Genomic DNA, 25203 nt, shown 5'->3' on the forward strand with positions numbered 1-25203 from the left:
CAATGCATATGTGTATGTGCTCCTCTGCAGAAGTGTACACACATGCAACACAGACGGACTCAAACTGCGTACACACGTATAAAAATGGCAGTCAGCATGTCTCTGTGCAGCAAGTCTGGTGGAATAAAATTATTAATATAAAGCATGCCAGAGAGATCAATCACAATTATCTGTTCACAAGTATATTCTTTAACTAGATGTTGAACTAGATTTTTTTTTTAAGGCTCCAATTAATTTCTCTATTTCTGACTGTTTGCCTTCAGGGGTTAAAAACAAAACCAAAAAAGAGCAGAGTACAATTCAGTGGATGTGTGTCTTTGTCCCCAGAGGGTTTTGCCTGTGCAGGCATTTAATCTAGACTGCCAGACCCCCAGCCTTTGAGTGAAGCGTGCAGAAGAAAACTTATCCATATTGACTTATATGTTACACAGAACAGACAGAAATAAAAGTCTCAGACAGGCCTCTTTCACCCAACAAAGGCTCATTTTTTTCCATCCTTTGCTTGGGCTCAAGCACTCCTGCCCTGCATGCCGCCACTTTAAACATGATCAGATCTGTGCTTCATTGCAAATAACAACTGACCAACAATGGGCCCTGCTTCATAGATTTGGGAATGTTTGGCTTAAGCTGCCAATGACTGAAGGCCTTTAACTCCCACCGGCCAGTCACAGTCCGCTTTGTTGTTGTCTGTTGATGTGTCTGTGCTCATTATTCCTTGACATGCAACATCCCCCCTCCACCCTCCAACCATCTACAACCACACAGAAAGCGAGATTCAAATGGAACAGCTGTAGTGGTTCAATGGGAAATGATGCCTCTTGTGCAAAGGGGAGGGAGACAGAAAAGGGAGAGGGCCTGTTTGAGAAAGGCAGCGGCTTTCAGGGAATCTTGTATTAGAAATCTAATGTTTTTAGAGTTTTTCTTTCTAACACATTTGTGATTTGATACCTGTAAAAATTACCTCTTAAGGATCATCAGGATTTAAAACAGAGTATGTATGAAAGTAACCATTGGTTTAGAATGTTAATCTAACATGGAAACAAAATTTGTAACACCACACTATAAGGTTAAAAAGAAAATAGTATAATAAAGGAAATACAAAGGCTTTGGCATGGTTTTTACAATCAACAATGGTTAATTTTGATATGTCGTTGTGAACAACTTCAAAACACTTAAGTTTAAAACTCTTGCAAGCACTTTTAATTGATTAGGAATGAATTCTAGATGCACAAAATGATTGGACTGTGAACAGTAATACAACTATATCTAAGAACAATTAACTTTTGCCGGCCAAAAAAGAAACTTATGATTGCATGAAAATGTGTATAAAACATCTATAGAGTATTCTTGTCAAATATAAATGAAATTAACTTTATTATAGAAATCATTCTGAGGATTTCTAGGGAAGACAAATACTTACATTTTGACATAAAACAAATTGGATTATATCAAAGACACACTCTACCTTTCAGCTATCAACTTTTTTCTTCCTTGAATTTATATCTTACCCTTTTGTTTTGCACATAAACTTCATCTGTTAACAACCTTTGGAAAACCAACAGATATTTCTTACATAAATCTAGTGCATGTTGTTCCAGGTTTAATTATATGCAAGGAATGATACAAACGTGGAACATCAGTCCATAAACTATGAACAGATGGGTAGAAGTATTCCATATATCTTGATAAAACTCTTAAATTCGTGGCAAAGCTTGTTGATCATGATTTCCTTTTTTCTTTTAAAACAACATGATCAACAGAGATCAAACATCCATCCAGTCTACGTTGTTCTTTTTCATTATAACATACAAATGCCCATTTACAAATAATACACCAAAATGAATAAAAGTTTGGATACCAAAATGAAGATTTGTTCCAACTGACATCGTGCCTTCTGTATACAAAGGTCCTTGTTTTCAAGTCCATTCCCCAGTGGTACACCAGAGGACACAACTGCAGAACTGAAGTGCTTCTAACAGCCATTTTTCTTTCCTTCCTGAACGCCCAACTGCTGTGTCCACACAGTCACTGACTGAATTAACACAATATATTCTTTTTGTTTGTTTTTTTGATTTTTTTTTTTTTTACTGTAATCTTGGCCAATATTGAGACATATCAGGTTCACTTCCAGGAACTTGAACTGGAACTGACACACCAGGGGAAATGAGTCCTAGAAGTGGATGAAAGAAATAGCCATGTAGAGATTCCCTTCGAGAGACAGGCATGGAGTATGAATTTATAAGTTAAAAAAAAAATCTTTAGTACCTTCTAACATTTCAAATATATTTAAAAAAAAGAAACTTTCAAGTCTTACAAACAAAAGTAGCACCTTAAGAAACAGAAAACATATTCACATGCACCTACTGAATCCCAATCCCCCCGCCCAAAAAGGCCAACTCCAGGCCTCCCTGGTGGCTCAGACAGTAAAGAGTCCACCTGCAATGCAGGAAACGGGTTCGATCCCTGAGTGGTGAAGATCCGCTGGGGAAGAGAACGACTATCCACTCCAGTATGCTTGCCTGGAGAATTCCGTGGACAGAGAAGCCTGGTGGGCTACAGTCCATGGGGCTGCAAACAGTCTGAGTGTGACTCAGGACACAACTGAGCAACTAACACTTTTACTTTCTACTTGTCTGTATGTTTGGAACTTTAGCAACAAAACCATCCTGGGAAACCAAAGTAGTACTTCTTCAGTTCCAATGAAAAGCACAGAAGAACTGGAAGGACCTGAGAAGTCTTTCCAGTAAGCTCAGACGAGGTGGGGGGATGGCCTTCCCTGTTGAGTTTGGCTAATACAATAATTTTTCCTTCTGAAAGATACATTTTCGGGTCTTACCTTCATATGCAACTTCTGCAACCAAATTCAGGAAAAACAACTTTTTTTGTCAGTATGGCATTAAGTTACTAACTAGTTTGACTGAATTCCCCTTTTGAATTAGTTTTCCCCAGAGAAGCGAGCTGCTGCTGCTGCTAAGTCGCTTCAGTCGTGTCCGACTCTGTGCGACCCCATAGATGGCAGCCCACCAGGCTCCCCCATCCCTGGGATTCTCCAGGCAAGAACACTGGAGTGGGTTGCCATTTCCTTCTCCAATGCATGAAAGTGAAAAGTGAAAGTGAAGTCGCTCAGTCGTGTCCAACTCTCAGCGACCCCATGGACTGCAGCCTACTAGGCTCCTCCATCCATGGGATTTTCCAGGCAAGAGTACTGGAATGGGGTGCCATTGCCTTCTCCAGAGAAGCGAGCAACAGAGAGTAAAACACACCATCACACAAGGCCGGCAAAGTCTTTCCAGGTAAACTACGAGTGAAGGGAGGTGACCTGGCAAAAGAAGCTGCAAAGGCCACCTCTGTGCAGCCTGCGGAGAGCAGCAGCTCACCTGTGGAAGTGGCGCCCGAGGTACCCATTGGCTGGCTGTTCATGTGTGTCTGCATATGTGGGGGGGTGTAGGTATCATAACTCCGCCCGTTCACCGAAGGGCTGGTGGGCAGCATGCAGGAGTACGAGGAGGTCTGGCTAGGGACTGGGGGCTGGGAGGAGAAAGGCAAACCTGTGGTTACCGAGAGACACGTTGTACAGCCACACGCCCAGGCTCCCTCCTCCCCAGGATTCTGCCAATAAGTCTGAAGACACCCGCAAGTAAAGCACTGGAATTCCACGTGGGGACTCTAAGACTGGGCCTCCAACTGGTCCTTCTATTGTCCACTGCTAGAGGAAAGTTGCCTACATACCAAACTTTTTAAAGTACCCAAAATTCAGACTATTGTCCAGCTAGATGGTTGGCACCATCCATAAAATGAGCAGAATTTTTGTCCGTTTTCATCTTGGACCTTCGCTGGCACCTTTAGAGAAGTTTTAACATGAGGACTTCCATAAATACATTACCCCTCTCTCACAAATTCAATCTATTAATATTTGGGAATCCAATGACACCCCCACCCCTTAAACCCTGTTATTTCCATCTCTGAGGCAGAAAACAGCAGGAGGAACTCTGTGTAAAGTTTGGTTTAGGGACCTTGGAAGCCTTTCAGGGTGGGACTCCTGGATTTAAAGATTCTTGAAAAGGCAGATCAGTAATGATCTCAGGTTAGAGTAGTCAGAAGTGTCAGGAAATACCTAGCCCTACCATGAAAATTTGCTGTGACTTTCTTATAGACCCCAAACCCAAGATTGTGTTTAATCCACAAAATTATGCTGCTACCCTCTAAATATTTAGAATCACAGTAATAAAAAGATAAACTTTTATCCTAACTAAATAAATATACAAGGCTGGGACAAAACTCCTCATGAGTTCTCACAGGGCTCTGATGGGGCAGCAAACTTGGGATGAATTAATAGAAGCATAATGTCAGGAGCAAGGGAGATGACACCACTGCTCTAATCTGCAAACTATAGACGTGTTTAACATTCCAAGATCCACATCCTCAGAGGCAGTGACACATTAGAGAAGGTCAGAGAAGGACACCTGCTCCTTATAAAATGGTTGAAGATTTTGGTCAACAGGATAAACTGATGGAAAGACAGGACACCCCTCACCCAACTCCAAAAGTCTAAGAACAATTTTCTCTGAATTGTTGATACTTTAATTTTGTTTTAGGAATATATATATGGTTTGAATGATATTATACATTATTTTTTTTTTTAAAAATCAGCATCTGAAATAAATCGACCCACATGGGCCTATATGTGGACACAACTCTAACAGAATAGCAGCATCTATTTAATTGTTTGTTTTGTCATATACACAGTTTTTATCTTCACAGAAACCTAGGTATTGCTAGAATTTATAAAACTGAACAAGACAGCCAGTGGCCTTATTAAAGTCAGAGGATGACTGCTAACATTGAGTTCAAAGAGGCAAGCAGGCCCTCAGGGCCTTGCCAGAATTTCAGCTTGCATTTGTTTCTATCCTGAAATCACTTCCTCCAGGCAACCTTGACTTCTAGAAAATTCCAAGGCAGTTGTAGCCACCCCAACTAATGGGCTGTTAATCCCTTAATTTACATTAATTGCTCTATGGTCAATAATATCCAGATGCAATAAAAATAGACATGTGAATAATGCCTCTGAAGCTGCTTATCTAGCTGTTCCTATATTAATCTAAAGACCGTGAAACATTTATTTTAGTGTGATTTGGGTTAGAAATCCAGCCAAAGATGTTCAGTGGAGAATAAATTTCTGTGTATCCCCCAATCTGTTTCTATCAGGGGCTCATGCTGGCCAGTCTCATACTACCCAGCATCTCTAATTGCTGTACAAACAGAACAAGAGTCCTGAAGAAGTCATGGCAGGAGGCCCACCAGAAGACCGATATTCTCCCCACCAAGAAACACTCTGGCTTCAAGGTTCCAGTACACCCTGCCTACCTTATACAGCTTCCATCATAAAACAGGATTAGCCTAGTTCAGGACCTAGCACATATAGGGGCCAATATCTATTTGGGATGGAATTGAGTAGGGGCATCTTGTTATACCAAGTGAATAGCATCAACCTTCCCAGGCAGCTAGTTATGCCAGAAACTCATCACATCATTCACAGCAAAGATACATGATATTTCTAGCAAATACTTTCTATTCTTTTTATTCTAAGATAGAGAAAGAAAGCTATCTTTTCCTCTATGTTAAGTAAATCACACTATACAAATATGAATCCCAATTCTGATCCTTTGTTTCTTCCTCACTAGTTTATCACAAACATCCTAAATAACATTCAAAATACCCAAGACTATAAATTTATTTATACAAACACCTGAATATAAACCTGTTTTACCCATATTAACCCCTTACTAGCTAATAATTTGCCAGCATTATTTTCATTTTCTGGTCCAAGTTTCACACTGGTCCCTAAAGCATGCCCCATTCTCATCCAACATCATCAAGCTGACATTCCCAAAGAGCAATAAGCAGATTAACTGGACTGAAAATCAAGTTTTTGTTTTATTAAAGGCATGAATCAATCAGTTAATCAATCAACTAAAAGACTGGATTGACTGCTTTCATCTTAGACTTCACTGGTCAAGCCCATCACTGTACTGAGAAAGTCTCCCAAGGGTAAACACAGGGCCAATGAGGTCTGCATGCCCCAACCCGCGCCTAACCTCCTCTCCCAGGGACCCGTTAAGTGGGCAACCACCGGCCTCACTTACTTGCATAGGCAGATTATTCGCCATGGTGAAGCTGGGCATGGGCGGCAGAGCACTGTACGTGTTTGTGAGGGCTGTGTCTGTTCGGCCCAACATGGAGCCAGAGGTGAAGGAGGAAACTGCAGGGAGAAGAACACAACAGTCGTGGTGAGAGTCAGAGCCAAGGGCAAAAAGGCTGAAACACACTGATCAGTAGAATTAATATCTCCAGTTACCAGGCGTGGTGGGTTGTGGGATGGGTTGGTAGACACTGGTGCTGAAACTACTGCTGATAGGAATATGACTAGGTGTGTTGCTGGCTTGTCTTCTCTGATTCCTCAGCTTTTCTTCTCTTCTCCATTTGGCCCTTCGATTAGAAAACCATACCTGGAAATCAGACAGAACAGGTGAGCCCTGTGCCTGCTCCCAGCTCCACCCCATCCCTGACAGAGCCACTGTCCTCCTCCCCCAGGCCCCGAGTGACAGCAAAGCATTTAGCAAACTAAATCTGTTTCTATTTATACAAACAAAGGACATTCCTTAGAAGCCCCTGGGTCTCTAAAAAAGGCAAATGGTATGAGTCACAAGAACACATGAACACACAGTCCCCTGGTACCTGTATCCTCGCTTCAGGTAGATCTATTTTGGCCGCTAGTCTTTCTCGGGCAAACACATCTGGATAATGGGTTCTCTCAAACTCTGAAAGAGTAAGTTGCATTTTCTGTGTTGTACCAGAACTACACAAAAGCCTGGATTAAGCTGATTTCCACCTCCTGACTTCCATCACTTTCAACCAATTCCCTTTAAAATGCTACTACTATTAGCATTGACTGTACTTGGAAGAACTATCCCATCAGAACCATGTTCTATTTTTTTGTTTAATGACATTCATTCAAGGTCTCTTCTGTGGCCTGAATTAGCCAAATCATCATTCTTTCTTTATGAGAAGTCAGATTTTTCATCTTTGAATTACTGGTACATGAAAAGAAAGAAAACACATACACTAAAAGAGATGCCCTGAAAAGAAAGAAAGAAAAAGGAAACCTTTTCAGGCCTCTGTGCAAGGGCCCTGACTAAATTTAGCTCTTTGTACTGAAGATGTGGCATTTACTTTGATTTACTGCTTCTCTACTTTGAAAAACTCCATCACCTTTCTCCAGGGCCTCAATTTGCTCTTGGGTAAAGGATGTTCTATTTCTTTGCAGCTTCCGCTTCAGCTGAAGTCGCATTTGGGCCTCATCTGAATCTTCTCCATTGGAACTGATGGAGTTGGTATTCTCTCCCCCTCCTTCCTGCTGCTGGCAGCCATCTGGACCAAAAAGAACAGGACAGTAAGAGAAATTTGGAATAACTTGGAGTCTCCAAAAGGGGCCTCACACAGCCATAAACTCCAAGAGCAGTCTATTCTCACAGTCTCACCAAAACATTCCCGAGGTAACTGTCAGCCTTCAAAAGACATTAGTGACACATGTTACCTGACCACCATTTTCTGTTTTTATTATGATGAGACTCTGCAACATAGATACTTGTAGAATGGCATTTCTGTGAATGACAAAATGAGTGGTGAAGTTTCCAATTAAAATGATCTTTCATAACTAACCTCGACCCTCCACATGCTTCACCCAGCTCCCTCTCCTTGCAGAATTTATTTACCTGTGGCTGTGTTGGGAAAATAGAAGAGTAATGTTCAAGATTTCAGCTGATCTATAATCAGTAATTCCTACCTAATCAATTAGATGTTGATAGGTTTGTAGAAAATGCTATTAAGAAACCAAACCAAGCTTGTAATCTTAAAAAAAAATATTTATCTAGTTTTTATTTGAATTCTGCACAGTCAATTTCATTTTAAAGGTTGTGAATTTAGAAGTGCTCGCATTGTTCTGCAGTTTTATTCAACTATTGTATGAGTGCGCTTTGCCTTGACACCTATTACGAGCACAGCTGTAATTATATCATCACCAAGAACAGGCTATAATTGCTGAAAATGGAATTTTATATTTAGATAAAAGGACTGTCCATTCTTTGTAATGTGTTGCACCAGAGAAAAGTAAGATTTCTTTTAAATTTTTAACGTGTAATTTTAAAAAAGAAATAGTAGAGAGTTCACTAACTAGCTAAATATGCTACGCTGCAGCTGAATCCTTGGCATATCATTTAAGTGGTACATTTTTAATTAGGGCATTTCCACCACTTTTAATGTAATTTCTATCATTAAACAGGGGAAAGTTTTATTGTTTTCCTTTGCTGCTTGGAGGGCAAGATGTGCACTTGGGCAAGCTGTCTCCTTTTGCGCCTTGCTGGAGAGGAAAGGATTCAGTTCTCACTAGGCCTCCAGGGCCACTGCCTCCTGGGTCCTTGGTCTTGGGTCCTAAGGCCCCCAAGAGATACCAATCGAGGCTGCCCCCCTCCCCATCCTAGCGACTTGGCCCTGGGGGGAGGAGCCTCTGGGGTGCCTTGGTGGGAATCGACTTGGCCAGGAATATCATTTATAACCGGGAGACAATAGGCAGTGCCTTCAAAGAGTTCAGGGAATTGTGACAGGATCTAGTGGGATCTTTTCAGGAACTTTGAAATGTTTTAAAACCCCAACTTTCTCCCCCATTTAAACAGGCGGATTCATCAGCACTGGCCACCATATGGGCCCTTGGAGATCTATTGAGATGACCACCAACACTTGAATAGCGAGGGGCTGCTTTTCAGCACAGCACAATGCCCCGCGAGTAAGGGAAACTATTAAACTCCTGGGGCAGGAGCGTTGGCAAACTTTCGTGGGCAGAATTTCGAGGCCACAATGAGTGCGGACAACAAAAGGATTCTCTTGAGGCGTGCAGCGGGCCACATTGTGTTACAAGAAGCCCAGTCAACAGACTTTTCAGTGAAGTGTGTTAACCCCTCTGCTCTGCTATCATTAATCACTGTCCGAAGAGCAGGCGCCTCAATGCTATTTAGGGCGCTTGGCTGGGGGCTGGAGGGTGGATGGGGGGCCGGGGCAGAGGGTGGAGGGGGGCACAGGGAAGGTGGATGAGGACGGGATGTGGGGGGATGCGGGGAGGAGAGGCAGAGCGGATGATGACCAGGGGGGAGGGAGACAGGAGGGGAAGGAGCAGAGGTCTGGTTGAGGGAGGAGAAGAGGGGAGGGGGTAGAGAAAGGTGGGGCTAGAAAGAGGCTCCAAAGAGGAATAGGCCAGAAAGGTGCAAGAAGGACAGAAAAAGAGTGCCGAGAGGAAAAGAGACAAGAGGGTCAGCGGACAAGGGGAGAGAGGAAGGGAGATAAGAGAGAGACAGAGACTTAGTAAATGGGCTACTTCGGGTAGTCTGGCGCTACATCAGAAAGGTGGGGCTTGGGGAGCCGCTCACTCACATGTGCCTGCACCAGCATCTGTGCTAATTTACTGCCCCAAGTTTCATGGTGACTTTTCAACGTGTTTTTCAGGGAGCGAAATGCCGAGCCCCCTTTCTTTTCGGATTCAGTTGATGAGGAAGACTTTAGAAATAGACTTTGGGGGACCAACCAGTAAGGCCCATCAGTTATTGCTTTTGGAAAGCACAAACAGAAACCTGCGATCCTCCAACGTGTAGGGAAGGGACCGAACACAATCCCATCTTGCTGGGGTGGCGGTCACTCAGACGCCTTCCAGGAGGCCACATCCCAGTCCTTTTTTCTGGCACATTCGATCTCTCCAATTAAACAAAGCTACCCGGGTGTGCCTCGGAAGACCCCCACAGATAGCATTCTCTGCTGACGTTTGCTTCACTGATGCTTTCCTAATTTTAAAACATGGACATGTGCTCAGGTTCTCCTTCTTCCTCTCCACACCACACCCCCCCGCGCCCCCCCCCACACTCACACACACACACCACACACTTACAAGAATGAAGGCGCAGCACCGACTTGGGAAGTGATTTTTAAGGGGAGTCACTTAACAGAGGATAAGGAGTGCTTGATTTTAAACCTCTTTGGGGAGAAACAAACAGCAGTGGAGACAGAGGCGGGTCAGGAAAAAGTCGTGGCTGCAGGATCCCTCCAAGACCCCACAGAGCCAGTGTGCACCGCTGAAACCTTGCTACTTTCGCAACAGTGCGCAGCCAGGCGGTGTGGGAGAGGTCACTCTTAAACTGGGTGCCTCTCCTTTTTTTTTCTTTAGTGGATTTATTTTCCACTCTTAAAAGCTTTTTAGCAAAATAAAACTAGAAGTTGGATCTCGGATTCTCCCCATGATAAACCTAAGTGGCAGACAATTAAGATATCTTCTTTAAAAGGCGCCCCCTCAGAGCGCAAAAAAGGGCCCTTCAATGGGCGCCGTCCACCTTCCAGCCTAATCCTCGAGAAGGCGAGTGAAAGCGCCTCCCATTCTCCCAGCCCCAGGACCATCTGACGCTCGGGATAGGATTTGTTTCCTGGAAGGAGAAGGGAGAGAGAGAGAGAAAGAAGAAGAAGAAGAAAAAAAAAGACGCTGGGAAATAAAATCATTCCTTAGTTTCTTAGTGTCTTAATCAGTGAGGCGGAAAACAAGCAAGAAAAGATAGCAACCCGGTTGCGGCACCTTTTCAGCTCTGGAGCGCGGATCAAAACATTGAAGCATCTGTTGAAAAAAGAGACTGACTAAATCCTATAGAAGGCCTGGGTATTACGGGGGGAGGGGGAGGAGATAAGAAAAAGTGTCTCCGTGATCCCTAAAACCACCAAATCGCTGGAGAATTGGGGGCCGGATAGAGTTGTCTCCTGTGGTTGTCAGCCCACATCGGCACAATTTTATTCACCGCCGCATGGCGTTGATCAGATGGAAACCATATTTGTCTCCCTCTGAGACCTAACCTCGCCTTATGCTTTCGGAGTCATGGACTCTTTTAAAACCCCCAACCGGCTTCCTGGGCCGGGAAAGGGGGCGAGGGAGGGAGGGGGGCCTTCTTAGCGCCCAAAGAGCCAAGGATTCCCGGCATGTCAGCCGTGGCCACCGGTGCCCTGTGGCCCCTGCACCCGGGCACTCCGCGCTCGGCTGGCGTGACCGTCCTCCCCACGCAGCGGGGACCAGGCACAGGTGTGGGGAGGGGGCTGGGGGAGGCTTGTGGGGCGCGGAGCGGGGGCCTGGGGGGCCGGGGGCAGACGGAGAACCGGCAGTTGGTGAGCCAGAATGCTCTAGCAACTGGGTGCCTGAAAGAAAGTTCAAAGCTCCTGAGCGAGCGCCACCTCCCGCCCCAGCAAACAGGAGCCCTCGCGCCCAAGGCTCAGCCTGCCCAGGCCCGGTCACCGTGTCCCGCGCCCTCCTGGGGATTTCTCTGGCGGACGAGGCGGCGGGGTGAGGTCACCCGGACCTCAGGGTGGGGTGGGGTGGGGGTGGTGCTGGGGGCGAGCAGCGGGAGTGCGTCCCTTGGTGTGTCCGGTGTGCGCACGTTGGAACCCTACAGTTTCAAAGGTCAGGTGAGGGTATGGAGGTCACGCCCTCGTCCTCACCAGAGGCCAGAGGGGGCCAGCGGGGAGGCAGCGCCTCCTGGGGGGGCAGGCTGCCGCACCCCGGGAGGCCGAGGTTCGGCCCGATCCGGGCGAGCGGGCGGGCGGGTCGCCCAGGGGAGCCGAAGCCCTGCGCTTCGGGAGGCCTCGGCCCGGCCGAGCGGCCGCGCTGGGAAACACCGAGCCAGCGCTTTGCTCCCTATCTTCCCAGTGTCCGTCCTATATTGTTTTCTGCTCTTAAAACTGACATGTCTAATTGGCAATTGGTGCCGAATCGTGTCCAGAGGTCTCTTGTGGAACATTTCTACAGCTGTCTCCTTCAACTAGACGCTTATTCATGTCGCCTTAATGAGAAACAAAACGTTCTCTAATGAGCAATTACAGAGCGACAGGATTGTTCCCATAACAAATTCTTGCGAGTGACAGAAGCATCCTTTGTACCAGATATTTCGCATACTGTTACCGATTTTCCCTTCCCTCGCCCGGCTCCGTGGAGGCGCGGGGCACCCAGATTGGGTTGAGAGCGCACGGAGGCGAGGGCAGCCCCGTCAGCGTCCCCCTCACCGCCTCCCCTGGCCGGGAGCCCCCAGGCTTGGTCGTGCTCCGGGGAGTGAGATTCCACGTCCCATTATCCCTCATATTATCTCCTTGTCACGAGGACAACAAATACCGATTAATCTTCGGAGTAAACTGTTTCCTATTCTTGACCAAGGTACCTCCGGTGTGTGGAGGGGAGGGGCGGGGAGAGCCAACCGACCCGACCCCACCCCCGTCTGCTCCTCTTCCTCCACCCCTTCTCACAGAGCCTGCAATGGCCAGATCTATCTTTCCTCTCAGCTCCAGGGTAGCTCCCCGGACACCAAAGGCTGGCTCACAGAAGCCTCACCCCACCTATCTTATTACACAGTCGCCACCCACAAAGAATGAGAACTAGGGGCCCAGAGGAGTGGAAGGGGTCCGAACCTAGAGGGTAGGGTTGTTTTAGTTGGGAAATCAACATTTCCAATGCCCCATCCTCAACTTGGCCCTGCGTCTCACTGTTCACCCTCTCTTATACACCCTACTCATAGTCACATAATTTGTCAATTACAGCAAAAAGCAAGATGATACAATTATGTTTACCTTGCAGTCTGTCAGTGTGTTAACTTGTCACACTTCTACAGCAAGGGGGCTCTCCATGCATTTTAATGGCACATTTGAATAGGGCACCACGCAGCTAGCTCATACAGACACACACCTACTCCTGCCCATAACACATACTCAAGCATGCATGCACGCACACACACACACTCACCCCAGCCACATTCATGCTACTTTTGACTACACAACCCTTGAATTTCCAGGCCAACCAGACAGTTCAACAAATACCACCTAGATACAACGCAAGTCAATATGTCCCAAGCCCTTGAAGAGTTACTCCTACTACGTTCTCCAAGCACAAAAGTCCAGAGAGGGAAGAGGTTGGAGAAGAAGAGGATAGGCAAGGGCTGCATATATGGAGAGTTTGAGGATGGCTGTTTGGGTTTTTACCTTGTGTAGGTTGCCCTGGCACTGATGTTCCCGGATACCAACCCGGGCGGGTGCCCCAGCTTCCGGTCTGCCCATTCAACATCCTTAGTTTATCATACATGCCGTCTGCGCCCATCTGTTGCTTTTCGCTAGCCAGGTTGCGAAGAACTCTGTTTATTGATGACACCTGCAAATCAAATCAAGATCAAACCAAATGGCAGAGTCTCCTGAAGACACAGTTGCCCTATCTTAAGTCTCCATCTCAGCATGCACCCCTTTAAAGAATTACCCCTAATACATTAGAAAAAAAAAATCCCCAGCCATCCTGGGACAGTGGGTGGACTTGCAGAGACATCGTGGAAAGAATGCCAGCTATCACTCTGGGCATGGAAACGGACTTGGGTAAAGAGTTGGAGGACTAGGGAGGGGTCCTTCACTGTTGCTCAGTGTCTTTGGTGACCTAACTCACATGGCTGCTTTTTTATTATTGTTGCTGTTAAAGAGTCCCCCTCTCCAATATTAAGACTTGGCTTGGAGGATTTCTTTCACTGTTGTTTGTTTTTATATTAGGACAGAAATGGATGTTTGATTTCTGAAAGAAGGTTCAAACAGCAAGATGTGGAGGAAGCTTGCTTGAATCTGGTTTTCATTTTCATTTTCCTTCTAGATTTCAGTGACTTTCTCCAGGTGCCTCCACTCTCTACCTTGCCACATGCAAATACAGTGACTAACCCTCCCACACTTGACTCCCATTTCCAGAAGGTCAATAAAAAGGTCAAGGTGCTCCTCTCAAGACCCCCAGGTACAGAGGTGACAAACAGAGGTGGAGCAGAGAGGAGAGAAAGACACTGGCAGGAGGGAGAGCAGGGGGACTAGAGAAAGTGATGGTAAAGAGGGAAGAGCATGGAGCTTAAGGCAGGGAGAGGGAATGTTCTCAGTGAACTTACACTTGGTATGTTATCGTTGGTACAGACCCCCTCGGACAGTAATCTGTCTCGGATTTCCCAAGCAAAGATGGACGGGCACTCCCGCTTATACTGGGCTATTTTGCTTACAACTTCTGGAGTCGCTACTCTCGGTTTACTACCACCGATTGCCCTGGGTCTGATGGAGCCAGTCTCGTAATACCTGCCCAGAATTTTACTCACACATCCGTTGGACACCTGCATAGGGGAAGTGGACAGAAAACCACATTATTAATAATTTCAAGACAAAAATAAAATTGTTTAAGTATGCATTAAACAATGACAAGCTTACGTTTTGATTGTCCAGCACTTGGACTTTTGCATCTGCATGGGTCTATAACACAAAAATATACCTTCAATGGTACGAGAACTTACTGTAGAGAGCTTTTTTTCTTAAAATTACATTTGTAGCCCTAAAAACTACAAATAGGATGATACTTTCAAACAGTTTGAACTAAAAAAAAAAAACCTAACTTAAAAGTTTTTAAAACTGTTTTTGTAAGTAAACACTGCCAGAAGATGCATCAAAACGAAGTCAGATTGTTTTGTGCTGATCTTGCCTAAAGTGGTGTTATGTCTTAACGAGTGAAGGGAAAAAATAAACTGAATCTTTAGTTATTTTTCCTTTAAAAATATGCCCAATTGAGTAAATGTGAGTTAGGGATGGAGGAAAACAGCATTCGCCTTTTAAATTCAATATATATTCTTCATGAATATGAAGAAATAAATATCTCAAACCCTGAGAGGTAAGCATGGGGTGAGGGAGAAGGGGATGAAATTATGCAGATTTATATAATTCATTTTATTACAGTTCATAAACTGTTACCACAAAGAACGTTTTTAACAAATGAAAAGAGAAAGGTTTTTTTGTTTGTTTGTTTTTAATTCACACCCAGTTTTTTTCTTAAGCAGATGAATTCTCTTATGTGACCCAGGTTGAAAGAGATCGGGAAGGTTGGTGGAAGGAAAGGGGAAAGCAGAATGCAGGGGAGTGGGGTGGGGGCTGGAATGGGGGGTGAGGGTGGGGGTCCATAATTAGCAGCGTTTACAGTAAGAAATGAAGAGAGGGCCTTGAGAGTGGAGGGCCGCGGGGGCGGCGAATGGGGCGGCGCCGGAGGATCACCTGCAGAATTCGGGAAATGTCGCACGGCCGGGCCCCGCTGTGAGCTAGCTCTACGATCTTCTGCCGGGTGGAGTCCGGCAGTGGCCGCCCGTTGACAAAGACACCACCGAGCTGATTCACTCCGCTGTGACCTGAAGAAAGGGAGAGGAGAGCAGAGCAGAGAGGAGGGGAAGAAGGGGCAAGAAAGAGAAGAAGGGGAAGGAGGAGGTGGAGGAGGAAGAAGGAAAAGAAGAAAAGACAACCACAATGCATCCTCAGCTCCCTGCCAGCCCTGGCCAACCTCAGTGATCAGGTCCCTGCTCTCGATGGAAAATGACAACAGGACCTCGAAGCCATTCCAGGCATCGGGCAGCCCAGCCCAGACACAGCGGAGCTCCTGCCCACCGACTGCAGAACAGAAGCACGGTGCAGACACACATAAGAACACACGCACCTCACTACTACTTAGTGCTTTCACTCCAGAACCCCCAGCCCACTGCTGCCCTCCAGAAACACCCCAGTCAGTCTTTGAACCCGCAAGGCGCAAACAATCAGCTCAGAAACATTCTCCGAAAGATCCCCCCTGAGTGTAACGAAAAACCACGAGTCCTACATAACCCCCACTGCATCTTCAAGCTCCCTGCACTGTTAGAACTGTGATGGCAAACCCTACAGCTCTTCAGTGCTCCCTCAGATGCTAGAGTCCAGAAACACTCGCTGTCATACTCCAAACTCTGGTGAAGCACCAGGATTTAAAAAAAAAAAAAAATAGAAGAAAAGGGAATGGAGTAAAAAAGAACCAGAACAGCAAATCTGTAGCTAGTGAACCGCAACCTGGGTTCAGCACCTCCCATGCAGGCTTCCTCAAGCCCCTCAGATCGGCTCCAACCACAAAGTAGTCTGGCTGCTACGGTGGGGCAGAGGTCTGGGAGTCTGTCTGCACCAGCTACAGCTCCGCTTTTACTTCCGATGCTAAATTCGGCCCTCCCCACAGCCCAGGACAGATAGGAGCAAAAATCAAAAAGTGAAAAGAAAAGGAAAAGACCACACCACAGTGTCCCCTTCCCTCCTTTATCTGGTTATCTCACAACCTCACCCTATTGTCTAAACTGAGAATAGGGAGAAGGAGTTAGCACCCCTATAGCCCCCTCCCCAGAAACCACAGGCACACAAATAAAGCCAACTGCCAATTTCCACTTCCTTAAAATTCTCCAACCTGCAGCCCCGACTCTAGAGAGCAGCCCTTCCAGGAGATGTGGCTCCCCCGCTCAGGTCTCCTCTCCTCTCCTCTCCTCTCTTCTCCTTGGAGCCTCTGATAAATTGACTCCAGGAGCCTGAGCTTCTTAGCAATAAATAAGCTCCAAATATAGAAGAGGGGGGAAAATATGATGAGCCTCTCTGACATTTGTCTTTAAAATAAAACTAGCTGCACGTCAAGTTTGAGCTTAATTTCTGGAAATAGGCGGAAGTCGCTCCGGATCATGCATGGAAGGCTAATTGAAAAGATCAGTCGGGGCGCTTGTGGCAGCCTTGTCACTTTGTGACAGTGCTCCGCTCCGGGAAATTGCATCGTCACGACAAACGGGACCGTGATAAAACGACCCTTTCCGTCCCTATTTGTAGATCACTCAGACGAGATTGAACTGCACTCGTTTCCCCTTCGAGGGGAGCCGCGTTTTCAGGGTAGCTGAAGGCTTGGGGCAGAGTAGGGGGGGGGGGCTGACTGAGGGGGCGTGCTGAAGCCTCAACTCGATGAGAAGTGACAGGCGTTTGGGGTATCTAGGCTCCGCCGGGCTGGGCTCGAGCAGGGACATCGCGGGGACACCGCTTCTCCAACAGAGCGAGGCCTAGAGCCCGCTTCTGGTTTCTCCTAAATTCCCTTTATTGCCTTCCTTTGCCTCTAAAGAACTTCTACTGCTCCAGCTTACAGGAGCCTCCCCTTTGGGCAAAGGACGCCTTCCCGGGAAAAAGAAAGGCACCCCCAGAGAAAGATGGAGAAAGACTCTCCAAACTTCACGCGCAGCCGAGGCAATTCCCAATCTGGGAATGCCAACGCGTATGAAGCCGCCTAATCCTAGACCTCCCTCTTTCCCCCTCCCCCCAACAGGCAAAAAAAAAAACAACCTGCCCGCCACCTCCACGGCGACCGCCGGCGGGTGCTCGCCCAGGGCCAGGTCGCCTCTGCCAGCATCGAAATGGCAGCGAGGAAGCGCCGCTCTAAGTTCCCCTTCAGAGGTTAAGCCTCAATCATTGTGTCCCTTCCCTAGGGACGGCTGGCGCTCTCGCCCAGTGGCGATGATTATGCGCCTAGAATTCGACCGCGAAGCATCTAATAGGAAAACATATGGTGTCAATTTGGATGCTCTGCGCCTCGCGCACACCCGGGAGCGAGCGGCACAAAGCCCTGCAGGCCGGCCCGCGACCCCGCGCCCCTCGGGGCCCGCCAGCCAGGCCGCAGCGGCAAATGCTCAGCGCCGCGCGCCCAGGACCGGCCTGCCCGAGAGCCTGCGGCTGGGGCCCCTGTGCTGGAGAGGGGAGGACCCAGCAGCCAGGAAGAGTGGCCAGAAGACCGAGTCTCGCCAAGGAGGGTTCCTACCGGGCCAAGTCCCCGGGGCCTGGCACGTTCTGCACAACTAATCCGCCTTTCCAGCTCTGCGCCCGCTTTGCGCCCTCTCCTGCGCTTCACGCCCACCAGCCGCTGAAGGGCCAGGGGACAGCTAGCGGCTGCAGAACAGAGGGATCAGGGGCTAGGGACCCCTCTCAGTCTGCAGTTCGGCAAGGGAAGGTTTCTAGAAGATTTAGGCTTTCAGGCACTCCATACAGCGGAGCCCTTAAACCGCCTCGGGGCACTGCACCTCTACCGGGGCCTAGTTTCACTGGGCCTCCAGGCTCTCAGGCCCTGTCTCAGATTCGTCCTGCCACAAAGCAGCTCCCACGTACTGAGCAGAAAGAAGGGATGGGAGCCCAAGGGGTCTAGGCAAAGGGAGGACGGGAGATGCAAGAGCCAGGGAATCAAAGGCACACTGGGCCCGGAATGACTAGGACCCACCCAGTAGCCACCAGGGCAGGGCTGCTCCAACTCTTGGGCTCGATCCCCACTCTCCTCCCAGACCCAGTAAACCTGCTCTCGCCGGTCTGCGCCCTGTAACAGTCCCACGGTTCCAGTACCAACTCCACCCCACCGCAGGCCTGGGTGCCCCACTCCCCTGGCCTTCCAGGCCCCTCGCCAGGGTGGCGATGGGAGGAGCTGCTCTTAGGGTGACTGGGGGAGAGGAGCCCCCCACCCGCCCCAGACGGTGGAGACCTTCAGTCTTGACTAAGCTCAAGGGGCCTCCTTCTCGCGCTACGACGGCGAGAGGACTCCGCCCCGCCCCGCTCAGTCCAGCCCCCCTCTCTGGGGTCAGAGCCCGGGCAGGGGCGGGGAGGGGGTGTGAGTTACAGGATTTGGGGGGATGGGGTTTCTCTTCCGCAGCTTCGCAAACTCTTGCGGGCTGTTCTCAAGGGCCCAGCCCCTGTTCTTCCAGGAGGAAGCAAGAGAGCAGACGCCCTCCCCTCGTGGAGCAGCTGCCTCGGGTCCCCGGGCCTCTTCCCTCGCGCCCGCGGCCTGGCCAGTGCGGACACCGAGAGCCTCCAAGCCCTCCCCCGACCTGCGCGCTGGTCTGCGCCTCCCCCGCCCGAAGTCCAAAAAGACCAGAGGCAGAGGCACTTACTGTTCTGCATGCTGGCGCTGGCTGGGGGCCGCGGTATCCCACGGGGCTCGAATATGGGGCTCTGTTAGCAAGAATATAGGCATTAATTTTGGGCCGGCACCAGGTAGGCCTACCTCCCTACATAGGGTGTCCTGGAAGCAGGACAGGAGAAAGCCTCTTCTTTAAGGAAATAATCCACTCCATCAGTTTGGGGCTATTGGATCAATCAGTTTGGGCAGATCAGCTCTGCACTCCAGTACGTGCAAAATCTATCTTTTGCATTACAAATACTCCAGTATTCCCGGTCTGTTTCCCCCATATCTCTTAGTAGTTAACCCTTTAGTCAGAAGAATCCATGACTTGATTTTGAATTTTTTCTTCCAACTGAACAACAATGAAGAAGAAGCATTCTGACTCTTTCAGGTTGGGGAACCCAAAGCAGCCAGCATGGAACTTGCCTGAAATCTGGGATGTCTGTCCACTCTCACAATAAAAGGTCTCACACATCTGCGCGCCCCTAGTTAAAGTCTTCCCCCTAAGACAAAACAGAAGGAGAGAAAGGTATATCAAACTATGACTCAAAAGCATAGATCATGGACTCTCTGATCCACACTCTCAGAAAGAGAAGAAAAGAAAGCCATCTTGGGCTCAAACTGCCATAAAACTCTAAATCCCAGAGCTACACCCACATTTCCAGCAGCCTGTCCTGCAAAGGTCTCCACGTTTTGATAGTGGCTGCTCTGACCCGGCTTTGGGCGATTTGCAGAGCCTGACAATTTAGGGCCCCGTTTTGCAAAAATACCAAGAACCAGGGAAAGAAAAGGGGAGAACAAGAGAAACAGCAGGGTTGGGAGAAGAAGCCAAGAGCTGGGGGAAGAGGGGCCTACACCTGAAGTTTAGAGGTGAAGCACAGGGGACCCTGAAACTTCAGAGAGCTTGAGGGTGCAAGCTGGGGCTGCTTGGGAGGATGTCAGAACCATTACTCCTTTCAAGAATTTCACTACCCCAGTTGCCCTAACCCCCCTCCCCAACCCAAGTCTTTGGTTACCTCTTTATCCTTCACTCTCCCCCTCAAAACTTCCCAGTCGGCTTGATCGCCATTCACTTCCCATTCTTTCTGGGACTTTGAAAGTGGCAAGCCCAACTTTTTCCCCCCCAAACCTCACTTATTGTGATTAACTTCTCTTTTGGTGTTTAGATCTTCCCCCCTTTTACTGTACTGTGACACACGCTGTCTACCTCGCCTCACTGCTTTAAAAAGTACAAACAGGAGGGGGTGAGCGTGGTCGACAAAGCATACAGAGAGCGAACAATGGCTTCTATTCTCCAGCTCTCCCCAAACCCAAAGAGCAAAACTGAATCTCCCTAACTAGCAACAGAGCTTCCAACCAAAGGTACCAACAACTCACCAACCCATAAAGGGAACAGAGGGACACTTCTCGCTTTGTAAGTCCTGACCCAGTGCTAGTCCCCCAAGGTGAACACCCCCTCCACCAGCACCCCTCCCTGTCTTCTCTTAAGAAGAAGGTTCTGGGTGGGGGAGAAAATAGAAAAGTAATTTCTTGTTATAAATATCTGGAGGTAATTGTGTTACTGGTGTGAGTTGTTAGGGGCTGTAAAAAGATACAACGGCACCGTGGGGAGCTCAATTGGGAAGAGAGAGTTACAATAAAGAACCCATTCAAAGGTTTGCCAAAAAAAAAAAAGTAAAATAATTAAATAGTCACTTTCCCCGCTTTAAAAAATTAAAATATTCATTCTTTTTTCTGTTTTGCCTATTATGATTATTAATTTTGCCTGCCTGCAAGTAAAGAATTCTAAGAAGCAAATTTTTTTTTCTTCAAGGCTATTCATGGTCTAATTTAGTAACTAGCTGGGAGGCAGTTTAAATCCATAAAAATAAACTTAGAGGACTTTCCTCTAGCTTCCCAAGGCAGTTTCCCAAAGCCTCTCTCCTGTCTCTCCATCCGGAGACCAAGTCAAGTCCAGGAGAGGCAGAAAAAAACAACTTTTCGCAGAATGCCCAACTCCCCCCATACACCAAGTTGGATTCTGAAACTGCAAACAGTAGCTGGTGGGGAGAAGGGGGACTGATATTCCCCTAGAAGGGTAAAACTTCCTACTGTAACCTATACCTATACTTAACCACAACCGAATGCCCCCATCCAGGTTGGTACATTCTTGGAGCCTTTTTTTTTTTAATCACTAGCTGATTCCAGAGAGGCCTAACCGATTAATTTTCCAAGCAGCTGGGAAGGTGGAAGCATTTCAAATCCTGGTTTTGCTCCTTTCCCACCCTCCTCTCAACTAAGAAGCTATCTCATTACTTAAGTAATCGTTAACACTGTGCAAAAGCAACCCGGGAAGCCAGGCATCCGACACCCGGAAGCAGTCTCCATCGGAGATTAGACTCCCCCCACCTCAGCCACAGCTTCAGCCCCCCAGCTCAACCCCGGGCTTCCTATAGCCCTAGCCCAGTCAGAGACCCATTTTGGAAGGGAAGGGAGTCTCCAAACACCTCGGAGTCGCCTTGCCTTGGTCCACTAGGCCACTGGGCCACTGCCTCCCTATCCCAGATCCAAGCCTCAGCTTTTGCTGCTGTTGTTTTAATTACTTCATTCTCAAAACCATCTCCAAACTTCTTAGCTAGGGTGAAGGGGAGAGCTCACTTTTGGCCCTCCCCGTCCCCAGCCAAAGAGTAATTACCAATTAAGATGACAAAGTTTGACTCTCTAGGGCCAAATAAGATAACAACTAATCAAATTGCCTTGAGACGTTTGCAAAGGTCACCAGCTATAAAAAATGTAATGTCAACGGCAGCAACTATTATTTCTCCTCCGTAAACTCGCCAGGCTTTCAAGGTCTTTGCTTTTCATTTTCTGCTCCCACCCCCTCCTCAAATCTTCCCAAGTTCTAGTTAAACCTCCAGTATGGCTTAGGGAGCTTTAGATAAAATGAGAGAAAAAAAAAAAAGAGAGAGAGAGAGAAACCACCATTCACTTTGTTTTTAAACTTTCTAGAAATCACTCATGACTGGAGGGCCGAGTTTTAGCACTCGAAAAAGAAAGCATTTCCACTTGAAATTCAACTCCATTTCCCCCAATTACACTTGCTAAAATCCAGGGCTATTATGGTGCAGGGAGACTGAGAAAATCTGCACAAGGAAAGAGGCAACAACTTTATGAACTTTGAAAAGACACTTTTTCTCCTCGGGTCTTAGAATCGAAAAGCTCTCGAATTACTCAGACTAATTAGCAGGGAGAGGATGTGATCAGACCAACGGAAAGCCACTGCTTTCATATTGATTTTTCTAAAGGCCTCACAAAGGAAAAAATCAGGAGCTTTGGATTAAAAAAAAAACAAAAAACTACCTTTCCACCTCGAAACTTGTTGAAATGGCAACACCAGCGGCAGCTTTGTCAGAGGAAGAAAAGGAAAAATACCCACCGAACGCTGGGGGCCCGAGGACACGGAGGACCCCAGCTTTCGCAGGGTGAGGGCGAAGGTTGGGGAAAACCCGGGGCGCAGAGAGTTTTCAAGTTCCGAGCTCTGCGCCCAAGTTGGGGGCGAGAGCCTAGGGGTTTGATGGAAGCTGACAATCCTCCCGTTCGGCTCCGAGCTCCCTCGGAGCGCGCGTACCACCTCCCGGGCCTGGCAGCTTCCTTCCCGGCTCCCGCTCCCTCGCTCTTTCTTTTGGCCTCCGGCGTGGGGCTGCAGTGCCGACTGATTGCTCGAGCTGGCGGCGGGCGCGGCGGCCCGGAGCGCTCGGGTGCCAGCGGCTTCCTCGGAGCCCGGGAGAGCGCCGCACAAAGCCGGAAGGGCGGGCGGGCGGCGGCAAGGCGAGCCGGCTCCCTCGGCGCTCCCTCGGCGCGCGGCTCTCTGCGCGCTCGCTGGGCCCGCGACTGGACAAAGCGGCCGGCGGCGGCTGATCGCTGCAGCCGTTCCCGGGCCTGTGGCACCGCAGAGCCTCTTCGTCCTCTCCGGCTGGCCGGGAGCATTTGGCAACGCTGTGGCCGGGAGCCGCGGCGGCTGCGGCGCCCAGAGCCTTCGTCCTTCCTGCGAGATCAACCCGCGCTGGCGCTGGGGTTGAGCGAGCCGGCCGCCCGGAGCCCTGCGTTGCTCCCGCTCACCGGCGGTCGCCCTCTGACGCCGGCTTTCGCTGGAAGTAGAAAGTTTGGGCTCCTGCGTGGAAACTTCTCTGGTCCAACTCTCCCGGCGTAGCAGTGGGGGAGGGGACGGGCGAGAGGAAGGAAGGAAGGGGGGAGGAAGGGGGAGAACTGCCTGAATATTGCAATAAAAATGAAGCAAGAAAAAAGAAGCGGACTCACCTTTCTGAGGCATCCTCTCTGGTCAAAGCTCCTGTCAAGAGTTTTGTTTGATTTTTTCCCCCCCTGTTGTCGTTGCTTAAAGACCACAACGGTTTGAAATGACGGTGTTTTAAAGGAGTTGCTGGCAAGAGTTTTCTCCACGGACGCTGCTGGTTTGGTGTGTGAGAGCAATTCTCAGATCCCTGGGAAGGAGACAGAGATTGACAATAAAATGGGCTGTCAGCGGCTGGAGAGTGAGAGATAAAGAGTGTGGGTGAGGGAAGTGGCTGCAGCCAGCACACCTATGCTGATTGGTGATGGCTCAAGTGTGTTAATGTGTGTGTGCCGGGCGCCCGGCCTCGCCTCCACCGCTCCTCACTGGCCCATTAGCGAAGCCTGACCTCTGTCATCATCCTCCAGCAAAACACTTCCTCCTGCGCCTGAACCAGAGCGGGAAATGAGGCCGAGCCACGGTTCGCTTTTCAAACCCACTAATCACTCCGCAACATGCAAATGCACGGATCGCTCCCACACAAAATATTGCTTTATGCAAAGCAGCGCCGGGGCCTCGCGCCAGCCGATTGGATGCTCCCTCTCCCAGCCTGGTGCAATTGGTCCGTTTGTTTGAATATGAATACACTTGTTTTCGGCCCCGCCGGTGTGTCCCCGCTGCTCTCCCCGGCGCTGGGCCCCCCGCGCCTGGGCTCTGGGGCTGGCGCTCGAGACATCTCTAAGGCTCGGAGCGCTCCGGGAATCAGCGCGGCCCGCTCTGTGGCCGCGAACTTGAGGGGTGGAGTGAAGGCCGCTGAGCTGGGGGTCGCGCCTCCCACACACTTCAGCTGGGCGCGGGACTCACAGCTCATGGATGGAGCAAGTTTCTGTAGCTGCGCTCTTCCCTTTCTTGCCAACTCCTGTGCAGCGTGGCCTGCTGCCCCGCCTTCGCCCGCCCTCCCCTCGCGTCCCTACCCCATCTCCGTCTGGACCCTGGGACGCGAACACCGCAGTGGCCGCGCCCTAGCCCACCTGGCGGCGGCGAAGACGACGAGAAAAGGGCGTGAGCATCACTGGGTCCCGGCAGTCACACTCTCGCCGAGGCCGAGGCGAAGCTTAGGCCGAGAGGAGGCCGCCCGGCCGGGCACTTGGCGAGGCCAGGCGGCCTTCCCAGTGCAGGCCTCCGGGGCCTGCCCATTCCCTCACCCTCGCTCCCCCTGCCCTTTCTTCCGTTCGTTCTCCTTTCGGAAGGCGCGGTGCGCAGTGGAGCGGAGGCACAGCCGGGGCTGGAGAGGCCCGAGCAAACACACCACTTACTTTGTGTACAGAGGGTTCTTGTGAAAAGCCTGAAGAGTCCTCACCAAACACTCACCAACTTCTCCCACGTGCCATTTGTTGACTAAGTGCGGCTGTTTTTCCAGGCGCCCGAGAGGAGGGGACGCAAGGGGGAGATAAGAAGGGGGGTGGAGGCCTGGAGTGGAGGGAAACTACCAATGCTGGGAGAGTGTGTGTGTCTGTGTGTGTGCGCGCGCGCGCGTTCTCGCTCGCGAGCGATGTCGGTGTGTCAGCGTGTATCCGTGTGTGCCACCAGTTATCTTCTGTGGTGTGTGTCTTTCGCACGACGGTTCCCTCTCCTGGGTCTGCTCAGTCCACGGAGGCAATTCCCCTTCAGCTGTTGCCAGAAAACCGGGGAGGAAAGTAAGTAAATGGCTTTTCTCTTCTGACCACACACCACAAGTCCATTTGTTGAATGCCGGACGATTAGGACACACCTCAGTACACTCCAAAGGCTCCCCTCGGTGCCCGCAGTTAAGGTGACCGGGGAGGGAGCGGCTGCCCCTTCCGGCAAAATTCCGGGCTCTCTTGGAGCTTGCAGGTCGTGAGGCAAGGAAAGGGGAAGGTTTGGGATGGGGCACACACCCCAGGATCCGACAAAAGAGGATGGGGTTGGAAGAGCTGAGGTAGGGACACTGAGAGGAAGCCGTCGCCAGGTAGACTTGACTCTTCTCCACTTGTGCAAAGTGCAAAAAGTCAGAGCTCATCAGTAAAGTCTCTGTCACCTGAACTCACCG

At 49.2% G+C, this 25203-nt stretch overlaps 1 protein-coding gene across 2 annotated transcripts; it reads right to left on the bottom strand.

Annotated features, from left to right (window-relative positions):
- Positions 1–1068: 1068 nt before the first annotated feature.
- Positions 1069–19368, bottom strand: PAX6 (paired box 6). 2 transcript variants are annotated; one of them, XM_069554649.1, is made up of 12 exons: positions 19292–19368; positions 18855–18915; positions 15166–15296; positions 14335–14376; positions 14025–14240; positions 13099–13264; positions 7270–7428; positions 6736–6818; positions 6356–6506; positions 6144–6259; positions 3378–3528; positions 1069–2170 (listed from the first exon to the last, which is right to left on the bottom strand). In XM_069554649.1, exons 2-12 carry the CDS (start codon positions 18862–18864, stop codon positions 2085–2087), a joined length of 1311 nt encoding a protein of 436 aa, XP_069410750.1. In that variant the 5' UTR covers positions 18865–18915; positions 19292–19368; the 3' UTR covers positions 1069–2084. The 2 variants fall into 2 exon arrangements, with proteins under 2 accessions (XP_069410750.1, XP_069410751.1); XM_069554650.1 differs by lacking the exons at positions 14335–14376; positions 19292–19368 and having other exon boundaries at positions 18855–18864.
- Between the last annotated feature and the right edge of the window lie 5835 nt (positions 19369–25203).

This window comes from Ovis canadensis, chromosome 15 (genome assembly GCF_042477335.2).
Source record: "Ovis canadensis isolate MfBH-ARS-UI-01 breed Bighorn chromosome 15, ARS-UI_OviCan_v2, whole genome shotgun sequence".
Lineage (NCBI taxonomy): Eukaryota > Metazoa > Chordata > Mammalia > Artiodactyla > Bovidae > Ovis > Ovis canadensis.